The 23008-nt window shown below is 45.2% G+C and overlaps 1 protein-coding gene across 2 annotated transcripts; it reads left to right on the top strand.

Annotated features, from left to right (window-relative positions):
* Positions 1–910: 910 nt before the first annotated feature.
* Positions 911–23008, top strand: BCL7B (BAF chromatin remodeling complex subunit BCL7B). 2 transcript variants are annotated; one of them, XM_014729899.3, is made up of 7 exons: positions 911–1068; positions 1178–1363; positions 7370–7445; positions 18603–18699; positions 20902–21072; positions 21626–21705; positions 21967–23008. In XM_014729899.3, exons 1-7 carry the CDS (start codon positions 926–928, stop codon positions 22057–22059), a joined length of 846 nt encoding a protein of 281 aa, XP_014585385.3. In that variant the 5' UTR covers positions 911–925; the 3' UTR covers positions 22060–23008. The 2 variants fall into 2 exon arrangements, with proteins under 2 accessions (XP_014585385.3, XP_023511208.1); XM_023655440.2 differs by lacking the exons at positions 911–1068; positions 1178–1363 and adding an exon at positions 4357–4627.

Raw genomic sequence — 23008 nt, 5'->3', positions numbered from 1 at the left:
TGCTTCGTGGCCCAGGGTTTTGCCAGTTCGAATCCTGGGTGCGGACATGGCACCGCTCGTCAAGCCATGCTGAGGCGACGTCCCACATGCCACAACTAGAAGGACCCACAACTAAAAATACACAACTATGTACCATACCAGGGCGGGCTTTGGAAGAAAAAGGAAAAAATAAAATCTTTAAAATATAGAAGTTCAGAATAATGCATAAGTGTACTACAATTTGAATGTGTATTTTTGTATGTATGTTTGTAAATGTGTAGACCAGTAGTGCCCAACCTTGGCTATACATTAGAGGGATCTGGAAAGCTTAAAAAAGAAGTCCCAATGTCCAGGCTGCAGGCCCCTAAATCAGAACCTCTGGGGCTGGAGTAAGGGATGGGGGAGAGAAGAACCCAGGCATCAGCATGTTTTGAAGCTTCCCAGGCACAGCCAGGTTGAGACCATTGGTGTAGACCATCTCTGGAAAGGTAGGCAGTGGGGAACAGGGCGAGTGCAGGACCACGGAGGGAAAGAGGGAGGGACTTGCTTTGTTTTCTTTAACCTTTGAACTTCACTATATACCTTAAAAAAATTTTTTTTTATTACGGAAAATTTCAGAGTAGTATATGAAAGTCGAGAGAACAGTGGAATGAACCCCCGTGTATCCATCAGCCAGCTTCAACACTTGCTAACATTTTGGTACCCTTTTAATTTTCCAGCACATGCATGTGTTATATATTAAGATAAATTTCAAAAATATGAAATAGAATACACATGCCAAAAATAAAATCCACAGAACTGTGGAGACAAAACCTTGGGGACAGGGCCCAGGAACCTGCATTTTAACAAGCTCCTCACAGTTGGGGGCAGCACCAGGCTCTCTCTGCCGCCACTGGCCCTCACTGACTGTATTCTGGTTTCTCACTTCCCAGCACTCTCATTAGCAATGCATCACGGACCCACCTGTGAATGTTTTGAAGGCCTCCTTGAACCATTTCCATTTTCAGCCCATACAACCTCTCTTAATGAATTCCAGAAAGTTCGCTGTTGCTTAACAAGGCATGCAGAGTCCTTCACAACCTCCTACAGGTTTCCTTTACTCCTCAGGACTGTTTCTTGGGCCTCTGTGGCCTTACAAAGTGGCTTTCCTGGAAAGAAGGGGACCCTGATCCTGGTCTTCTGTCTTCTCTCTCAACAGGGCTTTTAACAGAACCCAAGAAGAAGGAAAGAGACAGGAATTTCAGCACAGCTCAGGCCCTTCTCTCTCCTCAAGGCTTCTCTTCAAACAGATCTTCACGGATACCAGTGTGGGAGCCGAACATGCAGGACTCCAGGCTCGAACCACCAGGTTCCTCAGGGCCTGTTGTCCGCTGAAGCAGCCCAGGTGAGGATCGCAGCTTTTTGAGAGGTAAAATAAAAAGGGCTGAGAGGTGAACTCAATGCTCTGGGGGGCCTAATAAGGGTGGGATTGCATGCTTTTGGAACAATTGTGGAGGAGGTTGAGTCTTGAAAGATGGGTATTTCAAAAGGAGGGTGGTGAGTGGGTTAGGAGAGGGAGCGGCATTCAGGGGCAGAAATGGCGTGAGGAACAGCCCCGAGGCAGGATGTGCGGGGTCTGCTCAGGGGACACGGGACGGGTCTTGTTCAGTTGGAATTTAGAGCACAGGCAGCAGCAGCGGCACTGGAAGCCAAAAAGAATATTTCTGCCTGTAAGGCACTTTGCAGGTTACAAAGCTCGTCCACTCCCTCCCTCACCAGGTCCTCAGGTCAACTCTGTAAAGTACAGAGCCATTGTTATTGAAGTCATTTCACAGGAAAAAAACAAAAACAAAACAAAACTGGGATTCAGAGTGGTTAGGGAACCCACGCAAAGCCGCGAGACAAGTAAATGGCTGAGCTGGGATGCCAGCGCAGGCTTTCTGTCTCCCAGCACCCTTTCCCTGTGACTGGGATCATACTTGGAGCCCTAAGTCATACTGGGCTATGGTATCTGTTTGAACGTAGGCAATGGGAGCCACGGAGAGGATTTTAGAAGAGGCGTGAGAAGTTATCAGAGATGTGCTGGGCCTTGGGCACGTGTGCTGGCTGGGGCAAGGACCGAGTGCAGCCACGGAGCTACATCGCTCTGACAAAGAAAGTGCGACGATTTACAGGCCACGTGGACAGGACAGAAAGGGAGACAACAGCTGAGGGTGGGCCCTAAAGAGAGCCCGTGGAGAAGAACCATATTCATACGTTCACTCATTCATGTGATAACTTTTTATTAAGCGCCCCCCTCTGTGCCCAGTGCTGTGCTAGCCATTGGGGATGTAAAGGTGAACTTGACGACAGGGTCTCTGCCCCCACAGGGCTGACATTTCAGGGGGTGGCAGATAATAAAGAGCAAATGAAGGAAGAAAAGAACCTCAAATTGCGATTAAGCAGGAACATACCACGTGATCTTCAGGAACATACGAGGACATACACCCAAAGTTATGTGGTCTTTGAGGTGGCTTCTCCTGCCTGCCCTGGAATCCTCACCTCTGAGTGTGATGCAGACTGTATTCGGGGTCCTGTGGGGGTTCAGCGGAGGGAGGCTGGGGAAGGCCTCCTGGAAGGGCAAGCATTGAGGTGGAACATTCGACAGATATTTAATGAGCCCCCACTGGGTGCCAGGTTCTGTTCCAGACTAGGGATAATCAGTGAACAGAATAAAATAGGCCATGTTATTACCTTCATGGAACTACCGGAAGGAAGATAGATAATAAGCAAGACAGACAAATAAAATAGTATTTCAGATGGTGATGAATGTTCCAGAGAAAAATCAACTGGGGAAGGGGGATACCGAGTGTGTGGCGACAGAACTGCAGTCTTCGAGAGGGTGGCCAGGAAGGCTACATTGAAAAGATAACATCTGGGTAAGACCTAAAGGAGGTGAGAGAGTAAGCCACGCAAATATATGCAGGTGGGTGTTCCAGATAGAGGGGCCTACAGTGCAAAAGTCCTCAGGCAGGAGCTTGACTGAGTGTTTTCACATGAGCGAGGAGGCCAGTGTAGTTGGAGCAGAGACAGCAAAGGGTAGAGTTGTAGAAGGTGAGGTCACAGAATTAATGAGAGGAGGTGTGGGGACAGATGGGGCATTGAAGGCCACTGTAGCTCTTACTCTGAGAAGGGAAGCTACTGCCTTGAGAGCAATTTGCCCAAGGCAGAGGTCTGGCCTGGCTCATGCTGGTTCCGCTCATCCACTCCCGGGTCAGGCAGATGCTATTCTTCCACCTCTCACCAGCAAGATAACATTTGCTATCAAGCCATGATGTTGGTAGATCATGAAAGGCTGAACAGTCGTAGTCAGAGGCTGCGTCAAGTTCAGGCTTAGCTAGGCATTTCTCTAGGCACACAGAAGGAAGTTTCTGTAGAGGTCAGAGAAGTAGCCACTACCAACCGATGCAAGCTGTCTCCTGTTTCCTTTATGTCTCCCGAAGCAGCTGCTACAGGCCCCTCCCTGCATCCTGCAGGCATCAATAAATGCCTGTGTGGTAGTGGCAGTGGTTGGGGGGAGGCAAAGAGAAAGGACGCTGCACTGAAGATTCAACATTCCCCCGAACATTTATTGAGTGTCTTCAATGTCTGAGGGCACAGTCAGGCCTTGGAGCAATTACATCTACCTGACTTTCAGAGCTCAGCTTCAAGGTCATTTTTTCCCAGAAGCCTCTGGACACTCCTCATCTAGCACCTTGTACCTCCCTTAGTCTAGCATTTATAAAATGGCATGTTAAATGCCTGTTTTCTGGTCTGCATGTTCTACTAAACTATAAGCTCTTTTAAAGCAAAAGCCCAGATTTTGTTCTCAGTACTTAGCACAGAGTCTTGCACAACGCAGGTATCATTTAATCAATAACTGCTGGATTAAATGAGACAGTGATGTAGCGTGCTAAGTATGAACGAACAGAACCCCGGGACATCAGGGGAAAGCTTCTCCGAGTTGAAAGAGCAAGTGGTCACTTCATCAGACGAAGAGGTAAGAGAATTCCAGGTGGGGAACAGGTGTGTGCAAAGGCCCAGAGGCATACTGAAGAAACGTGTGAGATTCTCTGCGGTTGGTTGGAGCACAGCAGTATTATCTGAGGAGGTAGGGCGCCAGACAGGACAGGAGGCAGGACAGGATGGTGCAGAACCGCGGTCCCATTAAGGTCAAACCCCTAACATATAGGTTACGGCCGCGGCCCTGCCCAGAGGACAAAGGTTCAAACCCCCCGGGAAACAGCCAGGGACCTGGCAGGGCCTCGCACCTCGCCCTGCCCACAGCACGTGCCGCCGCTCTCCCCGCACCGGGGCCAGCGTGCCGGCTGAGGGGACTCCCGGGGCGCCCAGGGAGGGACGCCCGGGGCGGGGTGCGCAGGCGCGCTGAGGCCTCGAGCCCCAAGGGGCGGGCGGGTGCGCGCGCTTCCTCGCGCACGCGCGCAGGGAGGGGGCGACGGCCGCGGTGACGCTGCTGCGGCGGGCGGGCGGCGGCGCGTGAGGCGCGCGATTTCCCGTCTTGGGAGCAGTGCCCCGGCCCCCGCCGCTCCTCCGCCGCCATGTCGGGCCGGTCGGTCCGGGCCGAGACCCGCAGCCGGGCCAAGGACGACATCAAGAAGGTGATGGCGGCCATCGAGAAAGTGCGGAAATGGTGAGGGGCCGGGGCTGAGGGCGCTGGCCGGGGTCGCCGGCCCAGACCCTGAGGAGCGCCGGACTGGCGGGCGGGGCGGGAGCCGACCGGCAGACGCTGGGGGGAGGGGGAGCCGGAGAAGGCGGGAGGAGGGTGCAGCTCGCGTCGACGTGAGGTCAGAGGGTGTGCCGGCCGCGACCAATCAGCGGGCCGCCCGGCTCGCGGGCCCGCCCACTTGCCCGCGGGCTCGCGCCGCCGGGAGGAGCCACCGGGTTTCGGTCGCCCTCCGGCCCGGGGTCTGGCTCCCACGCGCAGCCGGCCGCGGGCTTCGTCCCCACGCCGTTCCCCCGGCGTTTGGATCCCTTAGCGTCCCGAACTGCCCCTCGTAGTAGACTGGCATCTCTGAGTGTCTCCCGCGGGCCATCCTGAGCGCTCCACGTACCACCTGGGCTGAGTTTGCGGCGAGGTTCTCGGTGCCCCCGTCTGCCGCGGGAGTAGGCGTGGTCGTCCACATCGGAGCCCTCTCTTCCCGTCGTGCCGGCCCCCACGCGGCGCGCTGGGTCGGCGTCTTCTTAGGGGGCCTTGGAGCCGTGAGTAGGGTCGTCTACACCTGCCTCGTTTGGGACCGGCTCCCGGAACGTGCGTTGCCGGCGCCGGCTGTCCGCGCATCACGTTAGACTTTCACGGCCGCCTGTGTGCGCCACCTTCTTGGCTGCTTTTCTCTAGTTACTACTGCTGATTTCAGAGCCCGGGTGGGTGTTGGCTCCCTCCGGGGAGCCTACCGCAAGTCCTCCCGCTGCCAGCCCTCCACCCCGTTTGGGGGCATCCGTACCTTGGACTTGATTTGCCTGTTTACTTGTCCGTTTCCCCACAAGACCAAATTCCTTCTCTCTTTAAGGGCTTCATATATAGTTGGGACTCATAAATATTAATGAGTGATAAGTTATTAATGATTTTCCCCCTCCAAATCGAGTCGTCCTTGGGTTTTGGTGAAACCTAAGAATTGGCAGGCGTTTCTTTCTCTTCTGGCCATCTCTGCGGGGTCAGCAGCCTAGGCCAGAGGAGCATCCATCCTCTCTCAGCTGAAACTGTGTACCAGCCTCCCTGCCATCTCCCTGCCTCAGCTCCTGTTTGTTACCAGTCCGTCCATGTTGTCGTACTGAGTGATTTCATTTTTCTCAAGTGTAAGTCTGCTCACAGCACTCCACTGCTTAGGCTAATGCTTTAGTGACCTCTTGCTCTCAGGAAAAAGACGGAAGATGGTCCTTCCTGCCTCACCAGCCTAGCTCAAACCACCGTCTTTCCCAGGATGCCGGCCCTCTATCAGCGGGAGCCACACTACTGCTCTGCTGCCTGGCCTCCTCCCTCTACCCTCCCCTCCCCCTTGCCTGGTTAACTCCCAGCTCTGCTCAAAAGTTGCTTCCTCAAGGACACCTTTTAAGATCCCCAGTCTAAGTCAGGTCCTCTTCATAGAACTTTCCACAATTGTATTAAGTTGAATCGCATGACGCTTTTTGTATTTGACTTTGTAACCTACACAAAAGGCGATTTGATATGGGTAAACCTAACGGTTGAGTGGCTGTGAAGCGAGTTGGTTGATGTCTGCTTCCAGCTGGAGCGCAGGCTCTGTGAGGGTAGGGACTGTGCATCCTGTTCCCTGTGTGCCCAGGGCCTAGCGTATGGTCTTGAATATTAAATATTTGTTGAATAAATGAGGAAATGGAGTGGCTTATCCAGGAATTAATTCCAGTTTCCTAAGTCTTTAGTCCATTCTTCTTTTTGTTACATCACAGTCTCTGCATTTCTGTGAAATCATTATTTGCTGAACACCATCGGCAATAGCAACAGTAACAGCCATTACTCTTTTTTTTTTTGCTTTTTTGTAACCTCAAATTTGGACATGAAACTTTCAGAAATCATGTTTCAAGCTCCCCAGCCCTACTTGTCCATAAGCTACTCCTCTGTTCGAGGATATCACTTGTCTTTCCACAGGAGAAAAAAACTGTGCCTGGGGGAAAAAAACTACTCATTTTTTTAAAGCTTTATTTCAAAAGTAACTTCCTCTGTGAAATAAAGCCTTAAAACAGTCTTTCCGTGGCTCATCCTTCACCTCTTCCTGAAACCAACGTAAGGCTCGGTTCTGTTAGCTGCAAGCATCCTATCCCGCTCCTGCAATTATTGTTAAATGGAATCGTGGTTCAACCCAGAGTTCCACAGGAGTCACAGGAGTTCTCCACATTTCCGTGGTATATCCTAATCTTACTCTGTCTTTCAGCCTCCTTCTCACCTTCCCTGCCGCCTTCATGTGTTAGAATGATTTGCTTATCTACCTTTTGCATTCTTATGAGCTCCCAAGGTACGGACCATATCTTACATATCCTTTACCTCCCGCAGGGCCCTGTCTCATAGGGCTTTATGAGTATCAATGGAATTGAGTTAGTTTTTGGAAAATAAATGATGGCCGGGTCGATACCTGAGTGTGAAAATGTGCTGGTACTCTGTATTGGTGCAGTCTTTGAGGAACAAGGCTTTGGTACACTTTACGTAAGGAAAGGTGGTAAGCAGAGGCTTCAGAGTAAAGGAGCTTGGTAGAGAAGTCTTCTGGAAGGGGTGATTTTGCACTGAAAGTTAAGGTATGATTTGACAGAGGAAGTTTGGAAGGCGTTTAGGATTGAATGGTCTGCTGAAAAGTAGAAAAGCACAAGTTGTGAACAGAAAATCAATTTTATTATTTGTCAGTTCTAAGAAGTGTCTTTCTTTTAGGGAGAAAAAGTGGGTGACTGTGGGTGACACGTCCCTTAGGATATTTAAGTGGGTTCCTGTGACAGACAGCAAGGAGGTAAGTGTGGAAGAAAATCAAAACAACAAAAAGGTACCGTTTCCTTTTTTTCTTTCTTTGATCACCTCTTCATTTTAAAGGAATTTATTTCCCCAGAATTGAGTTGAAAATACTTGAAGGCACCCTCTGTCATTGGTCCACGCAGAGCCTCTCTCACTTTATTATTTTCCCCTTTGTTCCCTTTCCTTAACCCATTCCTCTTTTCCAGGGCTTGGCGAACTCCAGCCCAGGTGTGCCTGCTCCCTGTGATTGTCAGTATAGTTTGATGGGAACACAGCTATGCTCTTGGGTTTCCCTGTTGTCTGTGGCTGCTTTTGAGTTGTAATGGCAGAGTTGAGTAGTTGCCCTAGACCTAATGGTGGGCAAAGCCTAAAATATTTATTATCTGGCCCTGTGAGAAGAAGTTGCTGACTCCTGTTCTTATCCACTTAGCTACCCACTGTAGTGTATTTTATGTGTTTATTAAGTGTATATTCCTTTCTAATTCCTCTTCCCTGGGTTTATTTGGACACCTGTCTATTCTTGAAAAATACATAGGGTTGTTTCATGTTTGTATTTTTAAAAAATTTACTTCTATATATAGCTTTGTCCTATAAACCTCTATTTCTTCTCTTTTGTTCAGCGTTGTTTTTGAGAACTCTCTGTGTTTCTGTAATTGTAAATAGAGTTGTTAACCTTTCACCCTTGCATTATATTCTCTTATCTGCAGCGACTACATTTATCTACACATTCCCTGGGTGATCAACACCCAGATTGTCTCCACTTTTTTTCTCCCTACCTATTTAAAAATATCTCAAATATAAAACACATATAGAAATGTACATAAAATATAAGTGTACAGTAAAGTGAATAATTATAAAGCTAATACCCTTGTAAAAGCCACCCAGGTCAAAACGTTGAGCATTGCCAACTCCCGCAGAGGCCTCTCTTGGACTCTTCCCAGCACCCCTGCCTCCTTTCTAGAGGAAATCACTGTCCTGCTTTTGCTTTTCTTACCACTTCTCTGGTCATTCGTAAACATTTGTCACCTTATATAAACAGCATCATGAAGTATCTATGTTTGTGTGTCTTGCTTTTTTGCTCAGCATTACACTTGTAAAATTCATCCGTTCGTCTTCGGAGCTGTTTGTGCCTTTTCCTTGCTGTATGGAATTTTATTACAGGACTGTACCGTGATTGATCTTTCCAACTCTCACGTGGATGGATATTTGGGGTGTTCCCAGTTTGGAGTAATAGGACCAGTGCTCCTGTGAACATTCTTATTCAGTATGTGGGTCAACATGTGCATGAGTTTTCCCAGGATATATTCCTAGGAGTGGAATTGCTGAGTCTTTGGTTATGTATATTTTGACCTATACCAGCTATTTCCCAAAGTGATTGTACCAATTTATATTTCCACTAGAAATATGAGTTCTCATTGCTCCAATCCTCATCAGCAGTTGGCATTGTTGGACTCATATGTAAAGATGTCTTGTTGTGGTTTTTTTTTTTTTTTTTAAAGATTTTATTTTTTCCTTTTTCTCCCCAAAGCCCCCTGGTACATAGTTGTGTATTCTTCGTTGTGGGTTCTTCTAGTTGTGGCATGTGGGACGCTGCCTCAGCGTGGTTTGATGAGCAGTGCCATGTCCGCGCCCAGGATTCGAACTAACGAAACACTGGACCGCCTGCAGCGGAGCGCGCGAACTTAACCACTCGGCCACGGGGCCAGCCCCTCGTTGTGGTTTTAATTTGATGGCTAATTGTGTAATTACTAATGAGATTGAGCACCTTTTCGGTATTTATTAGCCTTTTGGATTTTGTCTTTTAGGAAGTGCCTGTTTAAGTCTATTTGGTTGTAGTCTTTTTCTTATGACTTACAGGAATTCTCTCTGTTCTGGACACAAATCTTTTATTGATTATACTTTCTGTATCTTTGCCCATTCCGTGGCTTGGCTTTGCACTCTGTTTATGCTGCCTTGAGTAACAGAACTTTTTAAATTTTAATGTAGACAAAATAATCTTTTTCTTTATAATTAGTACTTTTAAATGTCTTAAGAAATCTTTTACTTTTTGAGGCCACAAAGATATTCTTCCTGTAATCTTCTACAAGCTTATTATTCTGTAACTGTTTATAACACACCTGGAGTTGATTTTTGTATATTTTGAAGTAGAGGGCCCAATTTCATTTTTTTCCATGTGGATATGCATTTGTCCCAGAACCGTTTTTTGAAAAGACTATTCCTTTCCTCCTGCCCTGTAGAACCACCTTTGTCATATTTCAGGTGTCTGTCTATGGGTCTGTTTCTTTGTGTTGTCTCCAGCTTTTTACTAGCACAGATGACTGCAGTGGGCATCCCTTAAACCATTCTTCTTGAGGACTTGTGGGAGGTGTTCTCTGAACTGGATGCCCAGGAGTGGGATTGCTCTGTTACAGGGTGTACGTATGTAATTAGTTTTACTAAATGCTGCCAGATTTCTCTCCAGAACAGCTGCACCCATTTTTTTTTTTTTTTTAAAGATTTTATTTTTTTCCTTTTTCTCCCCAAAGCCCCCTGGTACATAGTTGTATATTCTTCGTTGTGGGTCCTTCTAGTTGTGGCACGTGGGATGCTGCCTCAGCGTGGTTTGACGAGCAGTGCCATGTCTGCGCCCAGGATCCGAACCAACGAAACACTGGGCTGCCTGCAGCGGAGCGCACAAACTCAACCACTCGGCCACGGGGCCAGCCCCACAGCTGCACCCATTTTTGCAGTGCCTTTCACGTCTTTACCTTTCTGATTTGCATGGATTCTTTGATTGATATTTTAGATATAAAAAAACTGGCCAGTTTTGTACATGGCAGATGTCTTTGACATGTCACCTGTCTGATAACTTTGTCATAACGTCCTTTAATTTTTTTGTGTCAAATTAATGAATTTGTCCTTACATTTTTTACCTTTTGGGTCTTGTTTCTAAATTATTCTCTGTTCCATGGTCATTAAGGACTTCTGGGGCTGGCCTGGTTGCATAGTGGTTAAGTTCACATGCTCCACTTCAGCGTTTGGGGTTTGCTGGTTCGGATCCTGGGTGTGGACCTACACACTGCTCATTAAGCCATGCTATGGCAGCATCCCACATACAAAATCGAGGAAGACAGGCACGGATATTAGCTTAGGGACAATCTTCCTCAAACAAAAAGAGGAAGATTGGCACTGGATGTTAGCTCAGGGCCGATCTATCTCACCAAAAGAAAAAAAGAACTTCTGTATCTTCTGTTAGCTTTTCAGTTTTAACTTTCACATTTAGATGTTTAATCCATGTAGGTTTCTTGGTTTTTTTTCAATAGTGGAAATATGGATCTAATTTTCTTTAATACAGTGAGCCATTTCCCCAATATTGTTTATTAAGTAATCTATCCTTTCTCCACTGATTTGTGATGTCATCTCTGTTGTGTACCTGTTCCTATCTATATCTGTTTGAACTCTATATTCTATTTTGTTTTATCTGTTCCTGCACTGGAGTGACTGTTTTATGTACTGTCAGTTTTTAGAATGGCTTAATGTCAAGTAGAGTGAGTTTTCTCTCTTTCTGTAAGTTTTTGGGAAGGTGGCCTTTATCAAAATAAAAAATTCCCTGGGATGGGGCTGGCCCGGTGGTGCAGCGGTTAAGTTCACATGTTCTGCTTTGGCGGCCCAGGGTTCACAGGTTCATATCTCGGGTGTGGACAGGGCACCGTTTGGCAAGCCATGCTGTGGCAGACATCCACATATAAAGTGGAGGAACAGGGCCAGTTTTCCTCAGCAAAAAGAGGAGGATTGGCAGCAGATGTTAGGTCAGGGCTAATCTTCATCAAAAAAAAAAAAAAATTCCCGGGGGCTGGCCTGGCGGTGTGGTTGTTAAGTTCGCACACACTGTTTCTGTGGCCCAGGGTTCGCAGGTTCGGTTCCCGGGTATGGACCTAGCAGTGCTTGTCAAGCCATGCTGTAGCAGCATCCCACATACAATAGAGTAAGATTGGCACAGATGTTAGTGCAGTGACAATCTTCCTCAAGCAAAAACAGGAAGATTGGCAACAGATGTTAGCTCAGGGCCAGTCTTCCTCAACAAAATAAATAAGTAAGTAAATAATTCCTTTTTTTTAGTTTTCTAAGATTTATTCAATTTTATGAATAGGTGTTGGTCTTTATCCAGCTGCTTTTCCTGTATTTACTGAAATGTTCATGTGATTTTCCTTCTCTAATCAATAATCTATTAATATGGGGAATTATATTAATAAAGTTTCTGATGGTGAACCATTCTTTGATCCTAAGACAAATTCTATGTGGACATGCTTTGTTTTTGTTGGTTTTTGAGACTTTTTTAATACAATATTGCGTTCAATTCACAAATATTTCATTTAAGATTTTGCATCTGTTCATTAGTACAATTGGTCTGTAACTTTCTTTTCTTATGCTGTCTTTACGTTGATTTGGTATTAAGATTACACCAGCCTCCTAAAACAAATTAGGCAATTTCTCTTCTTTTTTGATTTCTGGAACAACTGGTTTAAAATGAGAAAGTTTAATGGAACTCACTTTTACTCCTGTCTGAGTTTTTGGTGGGGGGAGTACAGTGGCTTTAATGGTAATTGATGTATTTAGGTTTTCTCTTTTTTTTGATACTTGTTTTGCTCTTTTATGTATTTTCCAGAAATTTCCCCACTTCACGTGTGCCATTGGTTCTTTAATAGGGGGCAGTGCTGGGTCTTCCCCACTTTCCCTGCCTCCCCAGGAGCGTTTAGAAATGAGGCAGGGTGTTTCTTCATTGGCCAGTGATGCTGAACTGTTGGCAGTGTGTCATTCAGTCCTGTGCAGTGAACAGTTAATTGGCCTGTCCAGAATGTCGGCAGTACCCCTGCTGAAGAACGCTGGTCAGAGCTTCACGTGTACTGATACATAGTTACTTATCATATTCTTTTGTACTTTGAAGTCCCTGTTATATTGGTAATTATTTTGCCGTTTTCACATTTGTTATTTGCATTTTTTTCCCTCAATGTGATCTGTCTTGTCACCTCTTCTAAAATCTTTATGAAAAATCATCTTGTAATTTTGTCAGTCTTTTGTATGCTATTTCATTAGTTTTTACCATCATTTCCCTTTTTTGTGTTTTATTAGATTAACTCTGTTGTTTTCCTAGCTTCTTGTATTGAACACTTAGATCTTTTTTCTAGTTTTTCTTGTTTTTGAAATACATTTCACTTCTTTAGTAGTTTCCCATAACTTTTGACATATATGAATGTCAAAATATCATTGATGGTATCATCAGCTAAATTTTTTGTAAGTTCCTCTTTGGTTTCCTCTTTAACCCAAAGATTATTTGATAGAAAGATTTTTAGTTTCTAGATATGTGAGGTTTTTTTAGCTATCCTTTTAAAATTGGTACTCTGTTTTATTAAATTGGCAGGATATTAGTTCCTTGGGATTATTGGGACTTTTTTTGTGACCTAGTTCATGATTTATTTTTGGACCATTTACTTGTGATTAAAACAAATATACTCTTAGGTATGAAATGAAACAATTGAATCATTTATCATGATATCCAAATCTTCTGTATCTTTGCTTTTTTTTGTATGTTTTTTTCTATATGTTTCTGAGACGAGTGTGTGAAATTGTGCGTTTGTTTGCTTCTTTGTGGCTAAGTCAATTTTGACTTTATGTCGTTGACACTCTGTTTTTGATGTGTGTATGTTTATGTCGTGGTTGTTATATCATCTTGATCTGTCATTCCTCTTACCAGTGTATAATGTCTCTCTTTGTCCCTTATGTCCACCTCTTTTTGGCCTCAGATTCTATGTTGTCTGGTATTATAATTTCTACCCTGTCTTCTTTTGATTTATATTTGACTGCTATGTCTTCTAATTCAGTTTTCCCCCCCTTTTCACATTTTCTGCTTTTTGGGCACGTTAGGATTAGGTTTAGCTGTGGGTGACAGAAAACTCAAAATGACAGTGGTTTAAGAAAGAAGTTTAGGGGCTGGCCCAGTGACATAGTGGTTAAGTTCACACGCTCTGCTTTGGTGGCCCGAGGTTCGCGGGTTCAGATCCCCAGCACAGACCTAGCACCGCTCGTCAAGCCCTGCTGTGGTGGCATCCCACATAAAATAGAGGAAGGTTAGAACAGATGTTAGCTCAGTGACGATCTTCCTCAAGCAAGAAGAGGAGGGTTGGCAACAGATGTTAGCTCAGGGTCAGTCTTCCTCACAACAAAAAGAAGTTTATTTTGTTCTTTTTCTTAGAGGAACAGAAGTGTACAGTCCAGGGCTGGTGTGATGGTTCTGCTCTAAGAGACCCAGGTTTCTTCCAACCTTTCTACTCCTTTTTTTAAAATTTAATCTTTCAGAGAGTAATGACTATTCATGTTACTTTATTTTTAATTATGGTAAAATACATATACCATAAAATTTACCCTCTTAACTATTTTTTAATTTTTCTCCCTCTTGTTCTCCCCAAAGCCCCCCAGTCCACAGTTGTATATCCTAGTTGTAGGTCCTTCTGGTTGTGCTGTGTGGGACGCTGCCTCAGCATGGCCTGATGAGTGGTGCCATGTCCGTGCCTGGGATCTGAACTGGCAAAACCCTGGGCTGCTGAAGTGGAGCGTGCCATCGTAACCACTCGGCTATGGGGCCAGTCCCTAACCATTTATTAAGTGTACAGTTCAGTGGTGTTAGGTACGTTGACCTTGTTGTGCAGCCAATCTCCAGAACTCTTCATCTTGCAAAACTAAAACTCTTTACTCATTGACAGCTCCTCATTCCGTTGCTCCATTTGTTTTTTCTGAACCCCCTTCCTTCTGCTTCATTTTTGACCTTGTATTCCAAGGTTGAGCCATTCATTCAACACATTCGGGTTGCAGGCAGCAGGAGAAGTGGAAGGACGGGCAAATAGTATTTTCGTGAATTTAAGGAGTTTTCTAGAATTCAGTTCAGGATATATACACTCACTGTATGTGCTCATAATAGCTCGTGGCTTGCCTAGTGGCCAGGAAGGCTGGGAAAATGTGACCACCTAAAAATTTCATTAATATAGACAAGAATTTCTGCCATGATACACTTTCTTTTTTTCTCTCTCTTCACCTCATGATGACTAGACAAATTTTCTTATGATTTGAAAGTTCTGCATTCTACTTTTGTTTTTCTATTGGCTACCTCTAACTTAGTAAAACTTATACTTATTATTTATCCCTATCAATGTATAAAGCTTATCCAAATCTGTGTTTTCCCTCTGAACCTGATAACACTCATAACGCATTTTAATTAACTCTGGTCTCTGCCCCTTCCCACGTCCATCCTTACGCTGTCCTTAGTTTTGACTAGGATTTCAGTTCAGATATTTCAGTTGTTACAGATATATCTTGTTTTAGTCATTGTTTAATTAGACAAAATAAACATTACTAAGTATTTACTATCCCTTTATGCCTATTTGTTATTGCTTTCTCCTGGATTCGTTTCTCTTCTTGCTGGAATACATCCTTCAAGAGTTTTGTCAAAGGGGGCTTTTGTGGAGAAAACTTTCTGAAAATATCTTTGTTTTATTTTCACGTTTAATCATTTTACCTGTATATGAAATTCTAAGTTCAAAATTATATTTTCTAGAGGCCGGCCCCATGGCCGAGTGGTTGAGTTTATGCACTCTGCTTCAGCGGTCCAGGGTTTTGCCAGTTCGGTTCCTGGGTGCAGACATGGCACCGCTCATCAGGCCATGCTGAGGTGGCATCCCATATGCCACAACTAGAAGGACGCACAACTAGAAATACACAACTATGTACTGGGGGGCTTTGGGGAGAAAGAGAAGGAAAAAAAAGGAAGATTGGCAACAGATGTTAGCTTGAATGCCAATCTTAAAAAAGAATTATATTTTCTGTCAGCATTTTGAAACTATTGCTCAGCTGTTGTGCTTCTTGTGTTGCTGTTGAGACTCTGCTGTCAGTCTAATTCTGGATTCTTTATAGGTGATCCTCTTGTATTCCTGGAAACTTTTAGACTACTTCTCTATCTTTGATCTAGAACTTTTGTAAGAATATCCTGTGATGTTCACGTCTAGCTTCTTTGTTTCTTAGCTTTCTCTCATTTGTTTCATCTCTTTGTTCTTTCCTCATATATTCTGATTTCTCAGCCTAGTTTTTGCTGATTACTCTTTTCTTCAGCTGTATCTATATCTACTACTAAACTCACTCAGGTTTTATTTTGAACAATTAGATTATTCATGCCAAATTTCCTTAATTGATTCTTCTTCAAAACAGCTTTCCACTATCATCCTTATCTTTCTGAGGAGACTTGCCATGTTTTATTTAAATTCTTCTGTCTCATTAGTCTGCTGCTTCTGGTATACCTTGTTCTGTTTATTGTCTTTCATGGTGCTAATTTCCCTCTAATGTCTGGTTCGCTTTTTCTATGTACTCATCTCTTGCTCCCTCTGAGCTGCCTTGGCTAGTAATATGTAACTGAAGGGAGGATGTAAGCCTAAACTCTGGTTGCCCTCCTCTAAATGAATTCAGGGAATGGGGTTAGCCTCAAGGTTCAGCCTTTCCCTTTCTCCCTCTCCTATCCTCTCCTGCCTGCCAGGGAACTCCCAAGTACTGGTCTTACACGTGCTACCTTTATCTGGGAGCAGCCACCCTTCCTGGTCATTGCCAAGCCCAAGGAGCTGGTGGGTGAAAGTTGGGGGGGCTCTGGAGCCCCCCTTTATTCTTCATCCAGCCCTGGCTCCGCTGGTGCCATTACCCAAAGGTTGGACAGTTAAATCTCTTGGGTAGTGTGTGTATATTTGGGGGAAGGACAGTGCTGGAAAGTCTCCCTCAACCGACTTCTCACATAATAAGCCCCTGGCCCTTTCCTATTTCAAATTCTCCCTGCCCAGGGCTCAGGTCCCTTTGTCTCTCCCAAGGGCTTCTCACAGTGTTTGTGTTGATTTCTGAGCTGGGCACTGAGGTCCATCAGTTTATCCACCCTCCAGTGGTCCATGGTAGTGTGCCATCTCCTAAGGTACTAGCATAGACCTATTAGATTGGGAAAAATGGAAAATGGTGATCAAATTGGTAAGGAAAAAATGTGAAGGATACAAGGGAGTGGGACCCTGCTGATGGAAGAGTAAATTGGTGCAAACTTTCTACAGGTTAAGTGGATCATATATGTATGTTTACAAGCTTTCAGTGATGGATGTATTAATTGACTGGATGATAAGAATCCTTTCACAATGGATATGTGTATCAAATCACCACAGCATACACTTTAAGTGTCTTACAATTTTATTTGTCAAGTATACCTCAATAAAGCCGAGAGGGAAAAAAAGCTTTCAAAATATTTATCCCTTTGCTCTAGACGTGTTACCTCGAGGAATTTATCTTAAGGAGATAATCATGATGTGTGCAAGGTACATCTGTGGTGTTGAGCATTAGAATATTGTTTGTTGTATTTATAAATTGCAAGCAAAATAAAGATCTTATTGTAGAGAATTCATTAAGTTATTGTGTACCTGTATCTTGTAAAGGTTTGTAACCATTATAAAAGATATGTAGAAGATTACTCAGTGGCATATGAAGATGTTTTTAATGTGGTGAAGGGGAAAAGGGAAGCAAGCTATAATACTGCATCATGATCCATTTTTATACAGATATCTGTATAGATTGTCTCTGGTTGTGTGGGTGGTTTTCATTTCTTTTTCTGTATTTTCAGCATTTCCTATAATGAATTACGTATTTTACCTGAACACAGAACATTAAAATAAAGATAAGTCAGAGATCAGAAAAAGAAAATGGTAAAGCCAAATGTTGGCATGACTCTTAGTGAAACTAGTACATCAAATATATTGCCATCATCCTTTAGAGAGTGGTGAGGTACAGTGTTTTACAAGAAAAATAATGTTTATACTTTTTGATCTAGAAGGAATATTCTTTTCTGAATTTATTCAAATAAAATAATCCAGGAAGAAGTAGAAGTTGAGCAATGGGGCTTTATTCCTAGTAGCAATAAATAAACACAATCCTAAATAAATTAAAGTTAAATGCCCCGTAGTTGAGAAGTGATTGAGTGTATTATGTTGTATGGAATGTTATGCAGCTGTTAAAAATCATGTTTATGTAGCTTGTGTAGTAAAATGGTGAAGTGTTATTACATTAAAATTATGTCTGCATGTGAAAGAATGAAGGGAAGGACATGCATAAATGTGTACAGTTGGTTTATTACAGAGGTAGGATTGTAAATTGTAATGCTAGTATGATGCATGTACAATAAATAGACATGTATTAAAAGTATGAATTAGTAATTTTTTTTCCACCCCAGTACATAGTTGTATATTCTAGTCATAGGTCCTTCTAGTTTTGTATAAGCTGCCTCCACAGCATGGCTACTGACAGATGAGTGGTGTGGTTCCACACCCAAAACTGAATCCAGGTCACTGAAGCAGAGCGTACCGAACTTTAACCACTAGGCCATCAGGGCTGGCCCATGAATTAGGAAATCTGAGATTACCCAGATTTGAACGTTTTGCCTTTTGGGATGGTCTCATTTGCAAATGCTTAGATTATGTCCTTTCCCGGGTTGTTTGTTGCAAGTTAGTGCTTACCTTCCCACTGTGGTTCCCCTACATGTGTAACCTGCATCCTGCTTGAAGGAAATAATATTACAGGCAAAGGTGGACACAGGGTGATCATTTTGAATGGATGGGGTTGATTGGTCAGGAATAGAGCCAGCAGGGGCCCATTTGTCCTGTCACTGCTTGCATTATGTATAAAGTGACTCCTTCCTTTGTCCAGTTAGAGGGCTGTTCTTTACTTTTTTTTCCTGCTGTGGTACTAAAACAGGAATCTTTCTCAAAGGGGTATTTCATGTTTCTCACCTATCGACATAGTGAAAGGTTGGATAGAGCATTCTGATCAGGGCAGAAAGAAAGAGTACCACAGGGAGCTCGAGTAGAAGCTATGTCACTGCCTCTCACTTTTGAGTCATCATATTAGTTCTGGAATGGTTCAGTTTATAGATAGAGACACTGAGGCTTGGGGGCACTTTGTCCAGGATTCTATTGTTCCTTGCGTCCTGGATTCTCAAACTGCTCTCATTATTCCTGTTCAGTCCTAATCCAGACGTCTGTGGTGTCTCAGCACCCTTCTCCCTCTCTGTGAATCTCCTGCTTGGCTCTGTCATATTCCTCTTTTTTTCCTTTTCTAGAAAGAAAAGTCAAAATCGAACAGTTCAGCAGCCCGGGAACCTAATGGCTTTCCCTCTGATGCCTCAGCCAATTCCTCTCTCCTTCTTGAATTCCAGGGTGAGTTGCATCCGTATGTCTTCCTTGCAGGAAAATGAAAACTTAGAGGAACCAGTTAATAATAAGAGGAATAGTTGTATGGATCATTTTAGTGCCTACTATTTTGCTGGTATCTTGCTAGGCACTTTACATAAGTCTTTTCATTTAAACCTTACAATAACCCTGCAAGATAGATGATAATATCCTCAGTTTCCATTTAAGGAAACCTAGGCCTAGAGAGGTGAAGTTACGGATTGAAAGTCACGTAACTAGTGAGTGACAGACCTTGTGTTAGGTCCTGGTTTTCTGGATCAGAAGCTCTTTTCTTTAGACTGTATATTTTAATAGCGCCTTAGAGGAGGCCACACAAAGCCGGGGCACCTGCTGTCCACTGTGAGCACAGGTTGTGCTCCTCAGCCATCTCAGTGAACGTCCTGCGTGTGTCAGCGCTGCCGGCCTCATACCACCTTTCACGCCGACGTGGCAGTTACTGTTTTGGAAGCACTTTCACTTCAGTTTCTCATTTGTATCCTTACATCAGCCTGTGATGTAAACCAGGCAGTTATCATTATCCCTATTTAAGGAAACTGATGTTCGGGGGAGAAAAGTGTTTGCCTAAGCTCAAAAGTGATGGAGCTTTATTCTTTTTATAATAAAATGCTACTTCCACCTAGTGTAGAAGGTAGTGGTCTTATAGGAGGAAAGACTAGAAAGGACTTACAGTTGTCTCTTTGAAGCTAGACTGAGAGCCTGCAGGTAGCCCCTTCCCACCCTCCCCCGGCCCCCAAGGTCAGGGTGATACAGGAAGGAGAAAAGGTTCTCTAGCTGTGTGGAGGGTGTTCACAATCATAAGGTTCTGGGAGAGGTAGGAGGCTTCGTTTCCTCAGTCTGGCCACCATCTCATCCTTTTCACGAGTGAACATTTAATGAACCCCTACTGTGTGCCAGGTGCTGTGTAGTGCACTGGAGATTCAAAGACCAGTCAGGCACAGAGCCTTCCTGCATAGAGTATAGTGGAAGGAAACTGGTGTGTAAAATAAATGCAGGTGTACACAGGATACAACAGGAGCAGAAATGACAGGATGGTCATTTCCACCCAAGGGAGCCTGGGACGCAGGGCTCTGTGGAGGAGGTGATGCTTGAGCTGAATGTTGGCATGTATGGGGCTTTTCAGAAAGCCTGGACAGAGCGCGTCATACCAGACATCTGTGCACGCAGCACCTTTTAGGTCAGGGTCCAGCTTGGCTCGAGCCAAGGGTGTGTATAGAAGAACGCAGGCGGTGAATGAGCCTAGAGGTCAGAAGGGACTTTGTAGGTCGTGATAGGGCCATCTCATGCCTGCCTGGAGAAGCACTGGAGTTTGAGTTTATCCTTTAGGCAGCAGGGAACTGTCGAAGGATTTAGAAAGATCACTGTGGCAGTGGTGTGAAGTACAGTTGGGAGTGCATGAGACTGAGGAAGGGCAGTCAGTGGCTGTTGCAGGAGGCAGGCCCGAGATAATGAGGCCTGACCCAAGGCAGTAGGAGAGGAAGGAACGAACGCAAGTGCTGTCAGAGCAGTAGGGTAGAGCAGATCTGGTGGCTGGCCGCTGGAGGTGAGGGAGAGGAAGGAGTCCTTGACTCCTGTGTTTTTAACTTAGGTGGTGACTATGCATTCAGACAGAGCTTTCCAGGTGGGAATCCCTTGATCCTCCAGGCACTCGGGTGGAGCCTGGGCAGCTAAAGAGCTGACCACCATCACACACCACCAGCCTCCTTCAGATGGCCCAGAGTACCAGGCAGATTTGATCATTTTCTACTCATCTTGTGTTGTGGGGAAGGTTGAGAGGCACAGCTATGTCCCTCCTTTCCGCTGGACAGTGAGAAAACACCAGGTCCAATCTATAATTGGCAGGTAATAAAGAAGGGATTAATAAGCAGATCCTGATCTTCCTGAAATACAGATGTTGTATACACTTAAAGATTCTGGCTGCATCTGGTGCTTAGAAATACATTGTGAAATAGAAAATGCTGAATTAGTCGACACAGACTCTGTTGATAATGTGCAGTGTGTAGAAGCCCCGTAAGTGCTGCCTTCGGCTCAACGGGTGTCTGCAGTGATCCTGGTACCCTTTGGTGTCTGTGGCCGCCTAAGGAGACACCAGGCCCCTGGTTCTGTACTGAGTTACTCTCAAGGAAAGTGACCACCCTCAGCTGTTGCCTTTGTGTCATGTTTGGTTTTCAGATGAAAACAGCAATCAGAGTTCTGTGTCCGACGTCTATCAACTCAAGGTGGACAGCAGCACCAACTCGAGCCCCAGCCCCCAGCAGAGCGAGTCCCTGAGCCCCGCACACACCTCTGACTTCCGCACAGACGACTCCCAGCCCCCTACTCTGGGCCAGGAGATCCTTGAGGGTGAGTCTCAGTTGACCCCGGATGAGCATCTTGGAGGGGCCTTGCCTCTTGCTCTTGATGCTTCTCTTTAAAGTAAGAGGTTAGAGGAGGTGCCTCAAAGCCTGGCAGTCTCAAGCCATTTGTTAGCAGTTTGGGCTGTTTTGAGGAATGGTTGCATTTTCTCCTTTCACAGAATAAAGGAATCAGGTACTCTTCATATTTGATGCCTGGGATAAGTCCCTCAAAAACCCTATGAAATGGCAGCTATTGTCTCATTTTACAGATGAGGAATTGGAGTCTTAGAAAGGTTAAATTGCTTGTCCAAGATCACGGAGCTAGTGAGTGGTGGAACTGGTTGTCTCCAATTGCATTCCTTCTAACTTCGGAGTTGATGCACTTTGCGTTATGTCTTACGAGTTTCTTATAATATATGTGGCTTCTCCGGCCAGTGTTGCCTCTTCGCCACAGCGCCTCCACATAGCTGGGAGGAAAGCTCCCCCAGCCTGAGGCAGAGATTCCACAGGCGTCTCCCTCAGGAGGCCCCGCAGTGACGCTGACCTTGCTGCCTTTTCAGAGCCCTCCCTGCCCGCCTCAGAAGTTGCTGATGAACCTCCCACCCTCACAAAGGAGGAACCAGTTCCACTAGAGACGCAGGTAAGGAGGCACTGTGGGTTTCCCAGTGTCTAGGAAGAAAGTAAGGGCTCTGCTGATGTGAAAGGATCTGCGGCGGCGAGTGTGCTGTAGTAGGGTGGGGAAGCAGCAAGGGGAACTGGTGTCTCCAGGTTAGAAGGTAGGAGAAGAAGTTTGGTTATCTGCGAGCGGTTGGGAGTGGGCTTCAAGGTTGTAATTAGGATGGATGGGGAGGTTCTGGTCCAGAGGGGTGGCCCTATAATTTCATTCTCTGGCTGCTCCTAGATTGCTGAGGAAGAGGAAGACTCAGGTGCTCCGCCCCTGAAACGCTTTTGTGTGGACCAACCTGCTGTGCCGCAGACAACGTCAGAAAGCTAGCACCATCCTGTGCCCTTCACCTCCTGACCCCCTGCCTCTATTTATTGCATTCTGGTTCTGGCCGTGCTGTGTTGCTGGGGTAAGGGCAAGCCCTGGGGCCCAGAGCCTGCACATAGGAACCTTCTGGGCTGGAAGGCCGACACTGGACTTGGGTGGTAGCGTCATCTTCCTGTCCCTGGCATCTGTGTCTGCTTGCTCTTGGGAAGAGGAGCACTCATGTCCTTTTTCCACCTCAAGTAGGCTGGAGGTTCAGCCATCCCAAGCTTCATCTGTCACCTCCAGCTAGCAGTCTCTGCTCTAGAACCTCTGGATGGAGCTGCTGGCGCTTCTACAAGAGGAAAGAGATGTGGAAGGCGCCCTCTAGAGAAGAGAGGGCTTAGGGCTACTTGAACTTGAATGGAGATTGTAGATTCATGGACTTTCCCTGGGGCTAGGGGCCCTGTAGGCTGCTGTTGAAGGCCTGGGTAGAGATTTTGGAGGGAAGGGAAGGGCTTTTCTCTACAGGAGGGCAGAAAAGTCCATATAGATTTCTTGCTGTCCTGGCGCTTCTGCCCATTCCTGAGGTTATCCTGCCTCTCGTGGGCTGTCTAGCTGCTGACAGTTCTTTGTCCCTTACCGTAACCATCCCCTTCCCCCAACACACACACATGCACACATGCAGCCTTCCCTGTTTTCAACTGCACATTTCATTCCGGCCTCCCCTGCCTCCTGCCACAAACTCCCCCAGCAAGAATTTGAGGTTCTGACAACAATACCCATCCCCCACAGTACTCCTTCAGCTCAGACTTTCTAGAAAGTTCCCTTTTCTTTGAAATCTGCATGTTTAATTGAACTTTATGATTTTATTTTTTGTTTCAAAAATTTAAGAAAATGGAAATGGGCAACAGTGAGTGAAGACATATTTTAGCACTGAATAGAATATTTTTAAAATTAAACTATTTGAAATATG

The sequence above is a fragment of the Equus caballus genome, chromosome 13, assembly GCF_041296265.1.
Source record: "Equus caballus isolate H_3958 breed thoroughbred chromosome 13, TB-T2T, whole genome shotgun sequence".
NCBI lineage: Eukaryota > Metazoa > Chordata > Mammalia > Perissodactyla > Equidae > Equus > Equus caballus.
The sequence above is the reverse complement of the archived record's forward strand: the minus strand, read 5'-3'. Positions and strand labels throughout refer to the sequence as shown.